The sequence below is a fragment of the Asterias amurensis genome, chromosome 15 (assembly GCF_032118995.1).
Source record: "Asterias amurensis chromosome 15, ASM3211899v1".
NCBI lineage: Eukaryota > Metazoa > Echinodermata > Asteroidea > Forcipulatida > Asteriidae > Asterias > Asterias amurensis.
Genome location: NC_092662.1, coordinates 15,254,228 through 15,274,649, shown reverse-complemented (window position 1 = coordinate 15,274,649; position 20,422 = coordinate 15,254,228). Strand labels below are relative to the sequence as shown.

Genomic DNA, 20,422 nt, shown 5'->3' with positions numbered 1-20,422 from the left:
GCCTTGTGAACTTTTTCGGCAAAATTTGCTAAAATCATAAGGCTATAGCCTTGTACCCTTTCGGCAAAATTTGCTAAAATCACAAGGCCTTGTACACTTTTTTCTGCAAAATTTGGAAGTTCACAAGGCTATAGCCTTGCACACTTTTTCAGCAAAATTTGCTAAAATCACAAGGCTTATATAGCCTTGTACACTTTTTCAGAATTTTTTTAAGTTAACAATGCCATGTACACTTTTTCGCCAAAATTTGTGAGCTTGGCAATTTTGCCTGGAAAAGTGTACAAGGCTATATATAGCCTTGTAAACTTTAGCAATTTTGCCTGAAAAAAGTGTACAAGGTTTGCCTGAAAAAGTATACGGGTACACAAGGCTATGCACTTTTTCATGCAAAATTTGCCAAGTACACTGTACACAAGGCCTTGTACGTTATTGATAATACAGCTGGACTTACCCCCTTGTTTGTGGTATCGTAAGCAACAAACAAGAATTCAAACAAACCACTCATTGAAGCCTTTGATTGAGGAGATGACAAACATTTTCTTACTTCTCAATTAAATTTAAACCAAAACTGAACAGTTACATAATCTTTAAAAATTGTTTAAAACTAAGCAGTATGCATTTCTCTTTAGATTTTTTAAATATGCAAAATAACAATAATACAAGGTTCGAAATACCAAATCAAAAATCAAACTTTGAAAAGGTTTGACATAAGCTTGTTGCTTGTTGAAAATTTATAACATTATTATTACTACAGCCAAAGCTTGATCTAAAAATGTTTAACTTTCCTTGTCGTTCCATAACCTTTTAAGAGGATATAATTATTAATACTTTTCAACTGTGAATATTTAAATCATTAGACCTGGTAAGCTAATAAAGATTACTTTATCAGATAATGTTAACTTTGATCAAATCTGACATCTTTTTTTGTCAAGCATATGAGTGGATAAGGTTGTCCCATGCCGTAATACATATAAAGGGACACGTTGCCTAGGATCGGGCAAGTTGGTCTATGAAAAGTGTTTGATAGCATTTGTTAAAAAATGCATATGGTTAGAAAAATGTTTTAAAAGTAGAATATGACAATCCACACAAATATGCCTCAAAATTGCATGGTTTTCCTTTTACGTTGCGAACAAACGCCATTTTGTGGAGTAAAATTGTTGACCATGTTAGAAGTAAGGCAACGTAACCTTTTCATTCATCTTGCATCGGGGGAAAAAGAATATAACTTGTTTTTTACCCCAACATCAGGTGTAAGAGTACAAAATCAGTTCTCACAAAATGAACTTCAAATTTGAAAAGAGAATGTCAACAATAAAGTAAAAATCTTCATAAATAATCGGTCAATGGGGGGCGGCCATCTTGTTTCAACTCCATTGAATTCAAACCGAGGTCGATAGGTTGAGAGTTTTACCGCTATTTTTCAATGAACACAACTCAAAATCACAAAACTTCTAAGCAGAAAGTGACGCTAAGAAGAAAACGATTCTTAATAATAAATTGATATGCTGAGAAAAAACTAAAAAAGGGAACCAGTCAAAATCAATACAAACTTCATAATATTTTACCTGGTAACCCACTTTCGCTTGAACGTCATGTTTTTTCTATTCTCCTGTGCTTAGTATTGTTTTGTGATATTAGCTTTAATGATATTAGGCTCTTGAATAATTAGAAACATGATCAAGATGAGTTTATATTCTAATAGTCTGAATAGTGTCAAATGTAACGTTAAAAATTCTCTTACGATCCCTCAATTAGTAACACCTTTGGTGCACATCTTTTAGTGCGTGTTTTTAAACCTAAAATGCCAAGCTTTGTGAGCTTTTTCAAAATCTTGCTGATTGGTACATCCCAAAGTCAACAACACTTCATGAGTGATATATGAGTGATATTGATCTTTCGTGATAACAGGTACATAATACAACAAACATGTACCATGGATGACACTTTTTGAATGGCACTAAAAGACATGTTTAAATGGCACTAAAAGAGTTGATTGAAAACTATCAAATTCCTAGGAAAACATGGATGCAAACAAGTGTTATGACCCAGCTTACCTTACACATCTTAGATGAACCATTTTAGTAGTAGTTAGTTTATCTGTGTGTTCTGTGTAGTGAGCATTTTAAATGCTGTGTGCAGTTAAACACTCTTTACAAATAATTTGACTCCAAATGGCAGACAGTAGCCAGGAGCAGAGCTGAGCATTGAGAGAGTGAGGGACCAGTTTTCTAAGGTCGGGCAGTTGATGGACGCCAGTTTTCGGCTAAATGCAGCACAAACCAATGATGAATAACACTTGAAGGTTTGCATGGTGGATAAAAGGCATAAGAAAATTTGCAGTGACACCATGAAGATAAATCTCTTTTAAGTGATGGTCGTTCTGAAGAACCGGAGGGCTCAACGTTTCTGACAGTATGCTCTATCCATCGTCAGGAACCGATTGGCAGACTAGTCTGGCAACCTGTATCCACCCATGTAGGGTTTTATTTGGACACAAAATGGCTTCTAATCGCAAGTTGTCGCAACTCTCTCAATATACAGCTCTGGCAGAGATTGATCTTAGTGCACGGGATTCTAAACGTGTACAACACATTACAATGTCATAGATGAAGAGAAATTAAAACGCACTATGCCGCTTTAGACTTAAAGGTGGGGTGTACCTTTGGTAATTAATCAAGAAACTAATGAACATATAAATTTACTTGGTAAACAGCACTTGAGAGCTGTTGGTTTTATAAAACATTGTCTTGATACGACACCCTTTGAAGAAATGAAGTTTTAGAGAAGGAGGTAATTTTTCACCAACAATTTTGAATCTGGGGAAAGGTTCAGGGGTGAAGCCTTTCTCAGGCATCTGGAAAAAAAAAACAATTCTATTCGACACGGGTATTTTTATTTCATTATTGCCTTGCAACTTTGATGACCAATTGAACCTGAAATTTCACAGATTTGATATCTAATGCATATGTTGGGTTACATAAAGTGAGGATACTGGTCTTTGGCAATTGCCAAAAGTGTACCCTGCCTATGCCTTTAAGCTGATTTTGAGATTTCCCCAAATAGTTTTGCAAAATGCCAGGTCTGATTTTAGGCCGAAAATTTGATCCGAAAATTTTAAATTTAAATTTGAATAGCTATTTTTAAAGATTCAAGAAAGATGTTGGGATACGCCAATTAAGGATACTGGGGGTCTGTGACAATTACTGAAGGTACACCCTGCCTTTAAACTTCTAACTTGTAAAAGAAGGGGGTGAGGAGTCATCTTCCTACAGGCTCCTCTCCTCTTCATAGTTAATGATAGATAACCCTAAAAAAATCTCAGCGATTACTTTTTCTTATTGATGTATTTATCTGTATTGGGGAATTTCTGAGCGTCATAATCGGGATCCCTACGTAGCCGCTCTTGTACAGCGCTTCTAACCTGTTCTTCACAAGCGTCGTAGAGCGACGAGCTCGCCTCTGCATCTCGGACCAGAGCGTCGACGCCAGTGAGGGGCTGGGCACCAACGGCTTGTACAGCTTGACGTAGTGTCCCTGGTAAGAATGTCTCCACTCCGTTGTTGATCGGGGATTTCTTGTCTTGGGTTAGCTGTATGCAAAATAAATAAAACCTTTTAGTTAAATATTGTAACAAGACCAATTATCGAAAAAAGAGTGCTGGATATTTTATGTGTTTAACATATACTCCACATATACTCAACAAATCCACAGGCATACAACTTGGTTTGGGATCACACCCAAATTTACAATACAGCATAGGAAGTAAGTTTTTCTTTGTTCAATGTCTAATTATTACCGTCAGTTTCCCTTGTAGTTTATTTACTTGATATTTGAAGGTGATCCCCTGGCTGCCGATTCCCAGGTTGTGGGTGTGATCCCAGGCTACACAGGAGTTATAATTTGTATGGCTTCTGACTCACACCCCCGAACAAAGAGGAAGGTCGCCAACATAGGGCTAGATAGCTTAGTTGGAAGAGTGACGGTATGTTAAACCAGAGGGCTTTGGTTCAAATCCCACTCAATTCTGTATAAAAACTACACTCTCTTTTTGACAGAGGTTCTGAGGGGAAGCAAAGTTCCAATGTGTGATTGTATACTGACCTTCATTCTCTTTGGTGGCATACCAGCAAGATACGCATCACTCAGGCCACCTTGTGGTGCTTGCCTTCGCTGTCTGCCAATGTCCTGGTTGATCACAGGTACCCATTCCTGGTAACAAGAAAAACATTTACATCAGGATGTCTGCCTGTTTTATTCTATATAACGCTTGTGTGTTTACCCCTTTAATGGCCACAGTGGCCGGAAAGAGCATAACCTAGGATATCCAAAGCGGCCACAAATGGCTGCAAGATCTATCCTACTTCCGCTCAACTTGACAAAATAGTGAGACCCAAAACATGGGGCTAGATAGCTCAGTTGGTAAAGCGCCTTTCATCAATACTCACGGGATGAGAAAAAAAAAAAAAAATGGTAGTCATTGAGTTCTGAGACCAAGACCCCTAACACTCTTTTGGGGGAGGGTAGTGCTTTCTGCTCTACCGGCCAAGCTTCGGACTGATGATACCCAAGCCTACATCCGTATGGACTGTAAAAGGGGTAACCCTGTTTCAGCCCTAGGAGTAGGTGGCAATAGCCTCTGGAAAAAATAGTTGTAGCCCACACCTTGAAGTGGCCTTCAGGCCTTGTGTGTCTGGCGATTTGCATTAAAAAAAATATATAAAAAAAATATACCAACTGAGCTTTAATCTTCAAATCCCAATGAGGACCATTTGATTTTTCTTTCATCCCATGTTTGGGTATTTCACTTCTATGTGATTAGGCACCGTACCACATTAAAATTTTGTTTATCAACTCTCCTGGCAATAGTTGCAACTATTCCATGATTAGCTTTAAATACTTACCGCCGGAACAGCTGCTTCCCAACCAGAGGTATCCATGGCAACTGCATCGCCCGTTGCTGCCAAGGGTACAGGAGTTGCAGCAGCTTCGGTACTAGAAGGTGTTGATATGTCACGGGAAGCGGCCTCTGCCTGCCCTACAGCTCCCATCAGGACATTCATTGACTACGAGATGAAAACATTACATCATTACTATCATAGAATCCTCATTCATCATTTCATGCAAATTGGTCACTCAATCCTGTGTTACTCACTCAGATCTCCATTTCCCAACAAGCCAAGTCCTTGTTTAGTTAATCATCCCTTCATTTCCCAACACCCCAAGTACCCTCGGTGTTTATAACAGTCCTGGGCTAGTTACTCCAACACTCAAAGTCCTTGTCTAGTTACGAAACCCCAATTTCCCTCAGTCCTAGGCTAGATACTAAGCTCGCCCAAAATTCCCTAGACTCCCAAGTAACAATTTTGTTTTTATCTCACCTCATCTGGGACATGTATTTCAGCTTCCATTATGACCTCTACGTTATCTAAGCTGCCCTGTGACTGGCCAGGTGTTGGTGCAGGTCTGGCTGATGAACCACTAGCAGCTGCTGTACTTGGTGTATCCGGACCAGCTGCACCTGAGGATGAACAGAATAAAGTATCAATGTATAAAACAAAACAAAATTTCACATGGTACTCATAATAGGGATGTAGGAAATCGGGCAGGACTTTCACCATGTGGATGGTGGGGAATTGTCGATATTAACTTCAACGCCACAGAGAGAGTTCTTAATTGGTCTCAACATTTCGACTAGCTTGCACTGTCAAGAGACTGAAGAGTGGGCGAGAGATGTTGGCTTATTTATAGGGGTTCAGATGTTTCAGTGTAGAGTCAATCAACGCTCTGATTGGATCTTCTGAATGGAGCACTGTGGTTGGTGGGCTCAGGGTTATTGTGTGGGTTGTCCATTGTGTGGGGTTGCCCTGCGAGATAGTCTCGGCAGATTTCCTACAATCCACAGGTAGTAGTTTATAAGCAAGACAGTTCTTTTCAGAACTACATGTAAGTACTAGTCTACCAAATTCCGAAACCTACTCCCGACAGTGGAATAAAAAGCATGACCTACAAATGTAGTTCCAAAAGAACAAAAAGTCTACACAGCAAAGTCGCTATACACATGGTGTTTTAGCTTACTGGTTATGCACTGATATACCTCACCATGCAATGCCTCAAAAACTATTTAAATCTAGTTCATGACATAATTTTTCAAATATAAGGAACTAATCAACTGACCAGCAGTAGAGGGCTTTTTCTTGACCACAAAGTGAGCAATCTGATCTGGAGTGACAGTCAACATACGATAGACTAAATCAAAGTTCTGCAGTGACATCGTCGCAACCAGACTTCCTGGGGTAGCGTCAACACCAAACCATGTACGCTGTGAAGACAACAAATGTAGAACAAGAATAATATTTTGACTTTTACTACCAGTGGCGCTATCACAATTGTATTTATGAAGGGCCAATCGCCTTTAAGACCAAAGTCTCAAAGCCATCTAAAGACCTCTAAATAACAAACATGTTACAGTTTGGGCTTAATTGGTCAATGAAGGTACAAGAAAGTAATAAAATAAACACCCTTTTTGCATAGATGTAAATGTCCCACCCATATAAAGGACAACAAAAATAACCTATGAAAATTTCATTTTAAAAGGTGGAAGCATTTTTGAGATAATATTGCCAAATATTTGGAGCGGCTATGTCCAAGCAGAAAGAATGATCTCAATACACAATCTGAGAAATGCTTCATGCACAACTTCATGCAGAAATGCTTCTCAGTTCTCGAATCCCTCTCTCTTAAAACCAAATTCTTTTAAAAGGGAATTGTTTCTCGAAATGTTACACATTATCAACAGCTGCAGTGCTTCTTGCCAAGTATGTTTTTAATTGTCGTTACACTTTGAGTGAATTACCGAAGGTATGCAATCCCTTTTAAAGAGAACATTCAATAAAAACTCTGAGTACTTGAATCTTACCATACGAGTAGAGAGGAATTCATCTACATTCTGTCTACTTCCAAAGATATGAACCATAAGAGCTACCCACTGATGTAAGCTGTCATGTCCTAATCTCCTCATCTGCTCTCCGAAAGCACTCTCTGTTCAGAATTAAAAAAACACCAATCAATCATCTATAGGTATTGTATGGGATTGGTAAGGATGCTGCCCTCAAGCTGAGCGTCAACGCTCGAGGGGGACTCCGTCCCGGCCCAGCCTGGAAGAGACCTAGAGGGCGACCACGCAACACCTGGTTGCGCCAGCTAGAAGTGGACCATGGCTCACCGGCACAGCAGCTGTGGCAGTCTGCAACCAATCGATTGGTTTGGGCGGCTCTACGTCCCCCTTGATGGACCACAGAGAATGATGATGATGACGATGGTAAGGATAACAAAACATGCGCTGAAAGCTTACTGATTATTAAGTTCATAAAACTGCACACTGTACATTTTGGAGCTCCTGGTTAATGGGGGTTTTTAGATCAAGGGTAGTCTTAAAAATGTTTGCTCTGCAAAAAGTAACCTTCATTGTCAAGGTAAAACTTGATTTGTTGATTTTGATAAGAAAAATGTACATGCATTTTTCATTTAATGACCTGTTGATCATTGCAGATAACGACCTTATAGCACTAGAATTATTTTTTGTTTGAAACATTTCCCTTTCTCATCAAATTTGAGAAAGCTGTATCCGTAAACCTAAAATAAAAATTGTTAACAATGCCTACATCGTGCAACTATTGTTACAACTATGAATTATAACTGTCAGACGAACCTGTAAAAATATATATGAACATTCAAAATTCAGAATAGATTTTCGATTGCATAAATCACTTTACCTTCTTGTCCAGCAAAGAGACGTACAAACTTCTCCAGTACACTGTGCAGGAACTTCATATGAGTAGCAACAGGGTCTATGTTATTCACAGTAGGGGCGCCATTCTAAAATAAAAATCACACAAGGTGTTATAATAAAAGCCTTGGGTATGATTTGACGAAAAGAAACCCCAATGCTGAAGATACAACTATCCCCTCACAAATTACTTTCCTTAACTAGTTTCTTTTACACGGTTCATTACTTTGTTTAAGATTTAAAACAACAAAAATAATATTTGTATTGCTTCTTTAAAGCCATTGGACACTTTCGGTAAACAGTATTGTCCAAAAGCCCACACTTCGTGTATCACAACTTATGTATAAAAAACAAACCTGTGAAAATTTAAGCTCAATCGGTCATCAGAGTCGGGAGAAAATAACGAGAAAACCAAGCGTTGTTTCCGCACGTTTTGCCGTGTCATGACATGTGTTTAAAATAAATCCGTAATTCTGGATATCGAGAATTGATAATTGTTGTAATGTTTTCAAAAAAAGTAAAGCATTTCATGGAGCAATATTTCAAGAGAAGTCATTCACCATTACCTTCTTTAAACCCTGTAAGTTATTTGTAAATCTGTGAACTTTTATTATTTTTCTGTTCTGAAAGTGTCCAATGGCTTTAATGCTTTAACTTTGGATAGTTTTATTTTAGACTTTCAATACGTTCTAAGGATCTGCAGAAACCCTGGTAAAGATTAATCCAAAGAATAATTCAGTATTTACTATTAAAGTGGTGTAAATAATCCTAACTTACAATAAATTCAGTTACTGCAGGTCGCAGCTCATCCAGTATCCTATTCACACCGGCCTGTGTAGAAACATGAAATATTATTATCATATTATTATTGGTTTAATTAAAAATGCAAATATGGCAGACAAAAATCTGAATTATGGACACTCACAGAGAATATCAAGATAAGGAAATGTTTGTAAAAAATACAAACACAACACTAACTAGGTACACTGATAAAGGAACTTTGACTTGACAACCAAAACGTGTTAAAACAGAAAACCAAGGATAATATTGGTTTAATATCATCAAATTGGCTGGGCATTGAAGGCAAAACCGTATACCATCAACATTTCTTCTCAACTTTTATGATAGTGTGAACGAGTATAAATATGAAAATTCTGTGCCAAGACTTGAGCGCTTCTTTGTGTCTAAGCTTGGTCGACTAAAGTTCAATGGTCAGGAAGAGAAAGTTTAAGTGCAGTCAACTAAGTCTTTAAGGGCAGTGGACACTATTGGTAATTACTCAAAATAACTATTAGCATAAAACCTTTCTTGGTGACGAGTAATGGGGAGAGGTTGATGGTATAAAACATTGTGAGAAACGGCTCCCTCTGAAGTGCCATAGTTTTCGATAAAAGAAGTAATTTTCCACGAATTTGATTTCGAGACCTCAGATTTAGAACTTGAGGTCTCGAAATCAACCATATAAGCGCACACAACTTCGAGTAACAAGGGTTATTTTTCTTCCATTATTATCTCGCAAGTTCGATGACCGATTGAGCTCAAATTTTCACAGGTTTGTTATTTTATGCATATGCTGAGATATACCAACTGTGAAGGCTAGTCTTTGGCAATTACCAATAGTGTCCACTGCCTTTAATGGCAAGGATAGGATTAATAGATAACATAAATACAGTGATAAATAATTACCTCAATATTTTCTGGGGTCAACGGCTGTCCTCTCATAATCCGTTGATTTACAAACCGCTCCAAGTTGGGGCGGAGTTGCTGCAAGGGTGCTGATTGGCCGAGAAACATTGATGCAAAGTCACCCATACCAAGCTGCTCCGTGACTTGATCCAAAAGTTCACCTAAGAATCCTGGTCATTTAGAAATAGATTCAGGGGTCAGTCAGGGGGTCAGAGTTTAATATGGACAATCTTTTTTGTCAACTACAGCCTAAATTTGTGGTCATATTGATGATCTTGAAGAGAATTCAGTGGTGTAGCGTGGCCCAACGGTCAAGCGCACCGGACTCAAGCTCTGGGCAAGTTCCTTGTGTTCAATCACAATAAGCAACACTGATTCATAAAATAAGGGACCAGACTATTTTGCCCATCTGGCTTCAGTTTTGTAATAGACCTTCCTATTGCAACTTCACAGCCCAAGTTTTTTGGCAACCGAGGTATAATTGCGAAGAAAACAAACAGATAGCTACAGTTTTGAACAATGTTGCACAAAAAATCAAACATAGTATTGAACTTGAAGGAAAAAGAGCAACCATTCATTAGGAGGTATTATATTTATTTCATTTAGTTGAAAGTTTGCAGTAAACATTGAGTTTGGTTAAAACATCTGTTAACACGATTGACTGTTTGACTAGCCGTCCATGCCAACAAGCTTGGTTTGTTTATCAACAATGGAGAAGGTCTATACAATGAGTTGAGTGGAGAAGTTAAAGAAGAATGGTCTAGTGCCCTGACTCTAATGCTCACCTTCACCAGGCTCTAATGCCATTCCCATACCGGATAGGAAATTCCTCAGCGATTGATTACTGCTCTGTCCGGACCCGACCGACCCCATCTCTTGAGTCATCCTCAGCATCATATTCATCAGCATCTGATCCGACAAGACGCTATTCGGACCTGGCTCTGACTGGCCACTGGGGGCAGCAGACGATGCGTTGGATGAGGATTGCGAAGGTTGCTGGCGCTGTTGTTGACTTGATGCTGATGGGATGAGAATGGAAAAGATTACAAATCTAATCAAGGAAATCTAAAAGGGTGAGTTCATTGTTGCTGGGAAAAGCAACATCACAAAATTTGACCCAACCCTAAAATCAAAGATATCTGAATCTAAATTATATTGTCGGCAAAGCATCCTAAATGAAAACATCACACCAACTTTTTGTTAAGAAGACAATGAAGAAGTTTAAGTTTTAGATGTGGGAGAGAAAACCAACGCAATCAGGTAGGGACCCAATCCACATGCAAGGCTCCGGTCCGGACTCGAACCAGGGTCCATAGAGGTGAAAGGCAGGGACATGTACCACTGAGCCAAACGGACTTACCTATATGACTGTTCCCTTTTTTTTTTTACAACACGAGTATACTCAACAAAAAGTTGCTACCATGGACCAATCAATTAGAATCAAGAATTCAAGATTGTTCATAGATAAAAAGGATATAAATTACCAGTAAAAATATCCAAGGCTTATTTTAAAAAAAACCCAATGTTAACATTACAAGAGTTAATTCCTACCTTGCTGGGGGGTCTGTTGGGCTCCGGGTGGTACAACCTGTACAAAATTGGGTTGCTGGTTCAATATAGCATTGACAAGACCCCCTATCACATCAGTAATATTACCATCAGCAGACACTGGAATCATCTGCAAGACAGAAGAGGAAGAGTTCTGAACATATCGCTTAACAATTGTTCTGCTAAGCAGAAATTAGCAGAATACCCTTCAAAACACGTACATACGACATGAAAGTTTGAACCCCGAGTAATATGCCTGTGATTTTTTTCACAGAGCTTGAGAAAGTACTGAGTATACAGTTCTTACACACATCGGTTTATGGGTAAAACCACAATTAATAAAAGCCTTGTATGAATGAATTAAAGGAACGCGTTGCCTTGGATCGGTCGAGTTGGTCTTTGAAAAGCATTTGTAACCGTTTGTTATAAAATGCATATGGTTAGAAAGATGTTTTTAAGGTAGAATACAATGATCCACACACATTTGCCTCGAAATTGCGTGGTTTTCCTTTCACTTTGCGAACTAACATGGTCGGCCATTTTCTTATGTATACCATAAATGGCCGACCGTGTTTGTCAACGAGATAAAAGGAAAACCACGCAATTTCGAGTGATACTTGTGTGGATCATTATATTCTTCTTTTAAAATATCTTTCTAATCATATGCATTTTATAACAAACGGTTACAAATGATTTTCAAAGACCAACTCGACCGATCCAAGGCAACGTGTTCCTTTAATTGAGATAAGACATTTCTATTACCTGTGGCATGGCATTATTCTGCGCTCCATCACCAGCATTGACATTCTCGCCACCAGCGCTTTCACTCTCCCCTGGAGATCTACCAGCAGACTCATCCGCCCTCCCAGTCCCCGATGCAGTATTCTGCCTTCCACCTCCTGCCCTTCCCCTTCCAGCGGGGCCAGTCGGCATGACACGCATGGTGATGTGGCGGGAGTTGCAGGGCAGCAGTGGGTCCCAGGCTGGGCGTGGCTGGAGCGGGTTGAAGAAGGCCATGGGGTTCGGGGTACGGGATGATTGGTTCTGGTTTTGGGGGGAGGGGGTGGACTGGGCGTTCTGCTGGGAGCGAGGGGAGGATGTAGTGGGTGTCGAGGAAGTGTTTGTTGGACCTAAAGAAAAAAAAAAACAATCGTTATAAAAGTTGTAGTTAAAGATTTTCTGTCTTGAAAACTCCAGATAAATCGTAACAGAGAGTGTTTATTGGTAATAATTTGTCTTGTGTTGTTTAGATGATCTTCCCCCGTCAAGGCAAAATCCACCAGTGGGATATAAACACCAAGCTGGCAACAGTCAATTTCTCCCATTCAAACAATAGTTTAACGTCTATGATTATGAATTGCCCCAACCAAGACTGCAATACTTATTCTAGTCATTGTGAAATCAGTGGTTAGCTTGGTAGGATTTAAACTCACAGCAATTACAAGTTCTGCAGTCTAAACACTATCTTTTTGATAAAGATTACAGTATATCAACTAGGCATAGCTATTACAGAAAGCTTAAAACCACTCTGTAAATTTAATGGCAATTTTGATCCAATATCAACCACTGAGGTATTTTACATGGTCGCTACAGTACAGATTTTATCATGTTAAAACAGGGCTCAAAATTAAAACTTGACCGAAGGCCAGAAGGCCAGTGACAAAGAAAAGAGCTAAACTACATTCCATGACATGATACAATAATTGAGATGTGTGTGCTTACCAGCATGGTTTGCTGGAGTCTGTGCCATCTGCTGCATCTGTTGTTGACCAACCATCTGAGCCATGACTTGAAGCAGCCCAGCTGGTGGTATACTGCCAGGGTTCAATCCGAGCTGGTGGATATGTACATGCGGACCTACAATCACAAACACAAAATAACAACAATGTAATAATATTGACTTCTTATATAGTGCTAATATCCGTCACTCAGTAAACCTCAAGGCACTTCAACATTCAGTATCTTTCTGTCCAACCATCTGAGCCATGACTTGAAGCAGCCCAGCTGGAGGTATACTGCCAGGATTCAATCCGAGCTGGGCCCAACTTCATAGAGCTGCTTAAGCAGAAAGTTTTGCTTAAGCAAAAAAATCCTTGCTTAGTAAAATCAGATTACCGGCCAAGACTCTACTCAATTGTTATGCTTAGTAAACAACAGCTTAATACCAGTCACAAGCATTGTACGTGGCATGAAATTTTGGCCAGTAACATATGTAAAATAAGCTAGCTATTTTCGTGCTTAAGCGAATTTTTTGTTTAAGTAGCTCTATGAAATTGGCCCCTGGTGGATATGTACATGCGGACCTACAATCACAATACAAGAATGTGTCAAGGTCCCTGTTTACATTAGCCTTGAAATTTTAGGGCTTGAAACTAGAGCATGTTGGGAGTATAATTAAATGAGATTTGCGATAGCACCATCATGTGTATATCTCCTAAAAAACAATCTGAGCACACTGATTGAAAACCAGATGATCATGTTGAGTTGTCAACCATCGGTTCTTTTCGGAACCATCGGTTCTTTTCGGAACCAACACCTGAACACTTCTCAAAAGATTGTGCTACCGCAAACCTCATCTAATAATGCTACATAGAAGGTGTTTAACTGTACCTGAAGGTCGTGGGGCAGCGGGGCGACTTCCACCCGTACCTCTCCCTCCCCCTTGGCTAGCCGAAGACGACGGCGTCGTAGCTCCAGGCGTCTGATTTGACGACGACGAAACAGGCACAGCCATGTAACCAGTGGCTCCAGACCTCGGCGTGATGACGTACGTCTGCTGGTTGGTTAGGGTGACCGAGGCGTTGGTGACTAGAGGCGGAGCTGAGCTGTTCTGGGTCTGGGTGGTGGCCGTAGAGCTTGTACGTGTGGAGGCGTTCTGCTGGCTGGTCGAGGAGGAGGTTGTTGAGGAGGGTCTCTCTTCGGTCGAGGTTGCAGCGGCGCCCTGAGAGGCGGCAGCGTTCGCAGCCATTTGACCTATGTTCACCTGTTGGTTAAAACATGTGAATTTATTCTCTTAAAAAAGTAAAAACTATGTGCAGGATTGATAGCAGGATGTGATAAAGGCCCGAGCCGAACACGGCAATTCGACCCTGCCGGCTTTAAACGGCCGTGTAAGAACTCGTCGCTACCCTTTTATTCCCTATTAGAACTAACTTTAAACAAGACTTACATGTACAGGCATTTGTCCAGCCGGTCGTATTGGTGCTACCATCATACCAGCAGGTGCCCTCAGTACCCTTGGTGGTGTAGTATGAAGATCCATCATACAATCGGACACAGCGTGGTAGATATGACTAATGTAATGTAGAGTTTGATTGACCAGAGTCTGGAGACGATGTGCAGGCTGACGATCAGTCTGTGGAGACAGAAACAAAATCACAGGTTACTTTGTTTAGTAAGCGCAAAAAGGTTGTGTCTTGATTTTGAGTTAATAGCCCGATGTTTCGAACCTGAAAGGCTAAATGACAACACAACACACTAAGAGGGGTTTGTGGTAGCACAAGGTTAAAAACTCTTTTGAGTTGTGTTGGTTGTAAAAAGAAATGGAGGTATAGGGTGAACCAGAATCCGAACCAACACTACTCAAAAGAGATTTCACATGGTTTTACAGAAAACCCCTTAGTTATACTTTGACCATGCAAAGTTTTAAGTCCTACTAACATAACACTAAGAATTCTTTTTTTTTCATTGTTAGGGTTGAGATTGGCTATTTCCATGCTTCCCAACGAACATAACAATTACTTAAATACTGGGTTCCAATAAAAATTTTAACCCTTATACCACAACCTGCCACAATCTGGGACTCAAACGGACACTCTGCTGATCAGAAACACCAGGGGCCAATTTCATAGAGCTGCTTAAGCAAAAAAATCGCTTAAGCATGAAAATAGCTCGCTTGTTTTACACATGTTACTGGCCAAAATTTCATGCCATATACATTGCTTGTGAATGGTATTTAGCTGTTGTTTACTTAGCATAACAATTGAGTGGAGTCTTGGCCGGTAATCTGATTTTACTAAGCAAGGATTTTTTTGCTTAAGCAACATTTTGTGCTTAAGCAGCTCTATGAAATTGGGCCCAGAGCTCAGCCATGACATACCACTCAACATAGAATCCTTAGTCACAAGAACAAGGTACTCAAAATGATAATTAATTAATTAATTTTTCTCTCCCTCTTCCCCTGAGAGATTATGTGTTCTCTACATCCTGTGTTCAAAACAAGCTCCGGATTAACAGATTGGGGCTCTTTCATTTAGCCCAATGTTGTTGCTTTTTATTTAAAAATTTAAAATTTGTGTCAAAGTGTTGACTTACATCGCCTTCATAGACCGGATCCGAAATAAGAAGCTCCCGGTACTGAGTCAGATGAGGCTGCAGTCTGGTGTTTAACTCCGCTATTTCCTGCAAGATGTCCGCCATGACGGTGCTCCGAGGGTGTCTGAGTGGTTAAAAACATCTGTTTATATTATGCATCAATTTTAATAACGGACTCCATTCTGATACCTGTAAGAGAAAACATTAAGAAAAAAAATCCAAGCTTAAAGCTGGTAATTTACTGTGTCATGATGATTTTAAAATAGATTTACGGAAGAAGGTTGGTGAGAGAATAATTCTTCAACAAGACTGTTTCCTAGTGAAATGCACAAACATCAAGAAGAAAGTTTGTACATATTACTTTTTACCACCACACTGATTGTGGCATTTTTATTTATTCTAGCATGTCGGAAAACAGTATTCCTTATTCCAGGACTGAAGCTTTGTTTTTGTAAGGGCAGGGGCGCCAAGGCTTTTCTCCTAAATTTCTATTGGAACAATTTAAGGGGCACCAAGACAATGACATGGGGCAATGGAGGCAATTGCCTCAGTTGCCCTTATGAAGTATCATTGTTCTTGAGCAATGCGTGAAAATATATTCCATAAAAACAACGACAAAAAACTTACACTACTGTTGCAGTCCTTCTGCCCGCCTGACCCTGTCCAGCCTGGTTATTAGAAGCTGAATCTGGACTAGGATTAGCACCCCCTGTAGAAGAAGGCTGCTGATTGGTCTGGGTAGTTGAGCTGCTACTTGTGCTGGTACTGCTATTGGATACTGGTTCTGAGCTGCTTGTAGGGGTGCCACTACCAGTTGCTGCAACGGGATCAGTTTGGGTGCCTTGCTGCTGTGGGGGATTCTGCAGTTAAGTAATAAAATCACGAGTCAGAGTCTTTATTTGGAAATATTTGAAATAAGTGGACTCTCACAAAACAAACTCAAATACAACACTTCTATTTCAATCTTTTTAATGGTCAATGCTGCTTTTGGTGTGTCTTTTATACGTTAAGCATAATATGTCGCTGGTTGGCTTTTTGCTTCACAAAATTATCATAGAGTTCCTCTTTCACCTGTCCATGGAAACCCTTTAATGTCAAAATAACAATATCTCCACACTCTCTGCGCAGTAAGTCTAGGTTCCTTCGTTTGAAACCGTGTTTGATAAGTGTCAGAGGTACATACTAACCTCAAGTCTTTCCAACGTGAGATGGGTTTGTCTAAGGAGATTGCGTATCTGAGTGATGCGTTGCTGTGAAGCGCTGACGGGTGGTGCCATGTTGATTGGTCCAAGGTTGATATGTACATCCATGTGCGATCCATTGGGCTGCTGCTAAAAACACAATGACATGAATGATAAGCAAAAAAATCTTAGATAACTATTTGCTTCCTTTCAGCACATATCTACCAAACAAGGTACTCAAGGCGCTGAGTATATATACAAACTTCCAGAAAGATAGGTTATTACAGTGATGAATTCTAAGACCCTATTATTTAGCACCTTATAAAGGTTTACAAGGTGCTACGGCGCATATAGCAGCCACAGCCAGGAATATCGGGGCGTACCCCTTCTCTTTTCGATAAGTGTACTAGGTTCTTTTACATGTGTTACACAACACATGGGACCAATGGCTTCACGTCCCATCCGAAAGATGAAGCAATGGTTAAGTGTCTTGCTTAAGGACAGAAGTGTCACGGCTGGGGAAGAACTATCCTACTTATTAACTACTACTTGGGCGGAAGGTGGACAATTGGCCGGAAGGTAGAAGGAATGTCAACACATGTTCTTTGTTATTGTTATTTTGATTCTCCTTTGGAATGGAAACAAATGTCTTGAATTAAATTGTAATTGGTCTTAATACCTGGACGTGTATATTGCCTGCATCTCCAATGTCAGCTTGTACTGTAATAGCACCCATGAAGAAACTATCTCGCCCATCGCTCATGCCACCCCCTGAGAAGAAATGCACAGTATACAGTGTATTAAGAATCAGGTTGAATTCAAAAGAAAGGCACATGTGTTCGACAATGCCCAATGTGCAAAACTGTTAATCTTTGGACAACTTGCTATCAAAATCTCATCAAATCAAATAAAATTAAATAAAATTAAATGAAATCTCCTAATAAAGTAAAGAGCCCTGGAGAGCCGTTGATATATAAAACATTGTCAGAAATGAACCCCCCTTGAACTCAAGTAATGTACTTGAACTCAAGTAATGTAGTTTTTTGAATCATGGCCAGTTTTAATTTCCCCAGTGTGGGATAATAAAGTTCTTATCTTATCTTATCTTATCTTATCTTAATTCATCACCCCAAAATTTCAATCTGAGAAGGCTTCAGGCAAGAAACCATTCACAGGTATTTGAAAAACACACAAATCTATGCAACAACGGTATTTTTTCTTTCACTTTTTCTGCCAAAATTTTCACAGGTTTGTTATGCATGTGTTGGGATGCACCAAGGGATACTGGTCTTTGACAATATTACTCAAAGTATACCCTGCCTTTAAGGGGTTTTGGTACCTTTTGTGGATCAGTTTTTTGGCCGTGACAAGAATCCCTACTTACTGTGAATGAAGATGTATTTAAAATAAGTTACTTGTAGAAGTTTCAGCTTCATTAGTCATCAAGTATTTGAAGAAGAAAAAAGTGAAAATCACAGAGCAACGCAATGTTTTAAGGAGAAATTCTAATTTCTACATTTTCGTCTCACTGAGACAACAAAGTATTTTCATGAAATTGTTTTACTCATTTCTCAAAAAATACAGCACCTCAGCAAGTAATATTTAAAGGGAAGCTTTCTACCATCATTATCTTTAAACTGTGTAAGTTTAATGTACATCTGTGGACATTTTGTTTTGTGTTACATAAAGTACCCAAATCCTTTAAAGGAACACGTTGCCTTGGATCGGACGAGTTGGTCAAAACAAAAGCCCTGTAACCGTTTTTTATATAATGCATATGGTTGGAAAGATGATTTAAAAGTAGCATACAATGATCCACACAAGTTTGCCTCGAAATTGCGTGGTTTTCCTTCTACTGTGCGAACTATCACCGTCGGCCATTTATGGGAGTCAAAATGTTGACCCCCATAAATGGCCGACGTGTTAGTCGACGAGTTAAAAGGAAAACCACGCAATTTCGAGGCATGTTTGTGTGGATCATTGTATTCTACTTTTACAACATCTTTCTACCCATATGCATTTTATAAAAAACGGTTACAAACGTTTTTCAAAGACCAACTCGACCGATCCAAGGCAACGTGTTCCTTTAAGAGAAAAATTGCTTTGTCCATACCATGTTGACCGCTAGTGCTTGAAGTTGAAGTACTAGAAGTAGATGGTGTTGTGGATGGTGGTGGTTTCTCCACCAGGTGAATGGTACATCCATGCACCTCATACTCAGATAGCTTCTTAGAATCTTGAAGAACTCGTCCGCAGAAAATAAGACGCTGAGTAGAAGCTGGGATGTTCTGCAGAGGCAAACATTACACTCATCATTATAGTATTAACTTGCTATCCCTGAAGCCTGGTTCATACTTCTTGTGAATGCGAAGTGAATTTTTTCGTCACAGCTCTGTTTTTGCTGTGAATGTTTAGCAGGAGTTGAGCACATCTCAACTAATCTGAAGTATTTGTGACGTCAAAATTTATATCGAATTCGCTTCGCATCATAGGAAGTATGAACTGGGCTTTAGTAAGATTTTGTCCACACACTTGTTGATAATATCAAGGCCCAAACTCATGGCTCTGCTTACCGCCGAATTCTGCATATTGCGATCAGCATTCTTCGTTTACATGGCAAGTGCAAAATTTTACGGCTTTAAATCTTGTTACACTTTATAAAAGTGTCAGGCCTGCTTAGTTTTATTTCACTTACCACTGAACCAGCGATTCTGTCCTTGAATTCTTTTACTGTTATCTGTTATATTAAAAATATTGGGGTTATTTGCAATTTTATTGGGTAATATTTTCTTGAGAAATGTCTTCAACTCATAAGTCATTGTTAGTAGCAACGGAAAAGTTTCTGTATGGCACCACCACTTTTTCATTCTATATAAAATAATATAGTATCTAATTTACCTCAATAAGATATCCCTTTTTGTAAAATTGAGTGAAAAAGTGGTGGCGCCATACGGAAAGTTATCCGTAGCAACTACATGTAGCATTCAAAACAATACAATCAAATTGTATTATCGAAGAAAACAAATTGATTAAAATATGAATGAAAGCACATTGTTCTCAAAGAAATGTGACCCCTCATAAAGTCGCCCCCTCCCCGACAAAGTCCCAGCCTCCTACATTTATTTGCTACATTATTGCCTGGAAATTTATATATGATAGAATCGGGATGGTTATTTACTTTATTAATTTAAGTTTATTTACTTCTTTAATTTGATTTTGAGGTAATAATCTGATATTTGTTCACATTTTCATAAATTGGGGGAGAGTTGACTGCCATCCAGTAAAATACAGTACAGATTCCAGAACAATGTTAATCAACTTACAAATGTTAGTTAGCTGGGTTTTTTTTTTTTTTTTTTTTTTAATAAAGGAAACTGACAACCTACAATAATTAAATTAATAAATAACTCAATGAGTCAAAATGACTAGATTTATTGATTAAAATTAAGTCACAATTAAGTGTACAATATACTGAACTCATAGTGTTTACATGACTCAATAATAAAAGTTCAAACGCCTCCCCAAAATAAGAGTTTTTATGACTACGAAATTTACCTGCTCGGGAACAGAGAATTGTCTTGTCTGCGAATCCAGCGTTTTCACCGTTACGTCCATCATCTTGAACCGATAAAAACCGAAAAACTAGGGTCTTTCGAGAAAACAAAGTAGGAATTACACCATCCACCTATCAACAGTGTGATTCATATACTAATAATAGACTTCATAAACCACCCCAATTTCCATCTAAAAGGACCAAAGAATATGCTAGAAACAGCTTTTCACCCACACGGATTTTCTTTCATGACTTGAATTCTTCCGTTCAATGTGTGTGCATTCGATGCATCCAACAACAACATACGGGGGCGAGCTTTTTGGGGCGATTGGGTGATTTTTTTTCTTCTGG

The 20,422-nt window shown here is 39.2% G+C and overlaps 1 protein-coding gene across 3 annotated transcripts; it reads right to left on the bottom strand.

Moving 5' to 3' along the window:
• Positions 1 to 261: 261 nt before the first annotated feature.
• Positions 262 to 20,387, bottom strand: LOC139948152 (large proline-rich protein BAG6-like). Of its 3 annotated transcripts, none has more exons than XM_071946203.1 (22): positions 20,074 to 20,387; positions 19,214 to 19,255; positions 18,632 to 18,806; positions 17,198 to 17,289; positions 16,525 to 16,668; positions 15,965 to 16,197; positions 15,338 to 15,461; positions 14,193 to 14,378; positions 13,634 to 14,006; positions 12,746 to 12,880; positions 11,786 to 12,153; positions 11,027 to 11,153; positions 10,261 to 10,494; positions 9,476 to 9,645; positions 8,567 to 8,620; positions 7,776 to 7,878; positions 6,920 to 7,041; positions 6,178 to 6,322; positions 5,382 to 5,521; positions 4,905 to 5,066; positions 4,105 to 4,212; positions 263 to 3,592 (listed from the first exon to the last, which is right to left on the bottom strand). In XM_071946203.1, the coding sequence occupies exons 1-22, from the start codon at positions 20,134 to 20,136 to the stop codon at positions 3,329 to 3,331; spliced, it is 3,564 nt and encodes a 1,187-aa protein (XP_071802304.1). In that variant the 5' UTR covers positions 20,137 to 20,387; the 3' UTR covers positions 263 to 3,328. The 3 variants fall into 3 exon arrangements, with proteins under 3 accessions (XP_071802306.1, XP_071802304.1, XP_071802305.1); XM_071946204.1 differs by having other exon boundaries at positions 16,525 to 16,665; XM_071946205.1 differs by lacking the exon at positions 19,214 to 19,255 and having other exon boundaries at positions 262 to 3,592.
• Positions 20,388 to 20,422: the final 35 nt, after the last annotated feature.

Coding starts and splice junctions, on each gene's coding strand:
- LOC139948152 (XM_071946203.1), bottom strand. CDS start 20,136: ATGATGGACGTAACGGTGAAAACGCTGGATTCGCAGACAAGACAATTC. Junction 12,154..12,745: donor GACTCCAGCAAACCATGCTG/GTAAGCACACAC, acceptor TTTTTTCTTTAG/GTCCAACAAACACTTCCTCG. Junction 11,154..11,785: donor AGAATAATGCCATGCCACAG/GTAATAGAAATG, acceptor TCTGTCTTGCAG/ATGATTCCAGTGTCTGCTGA.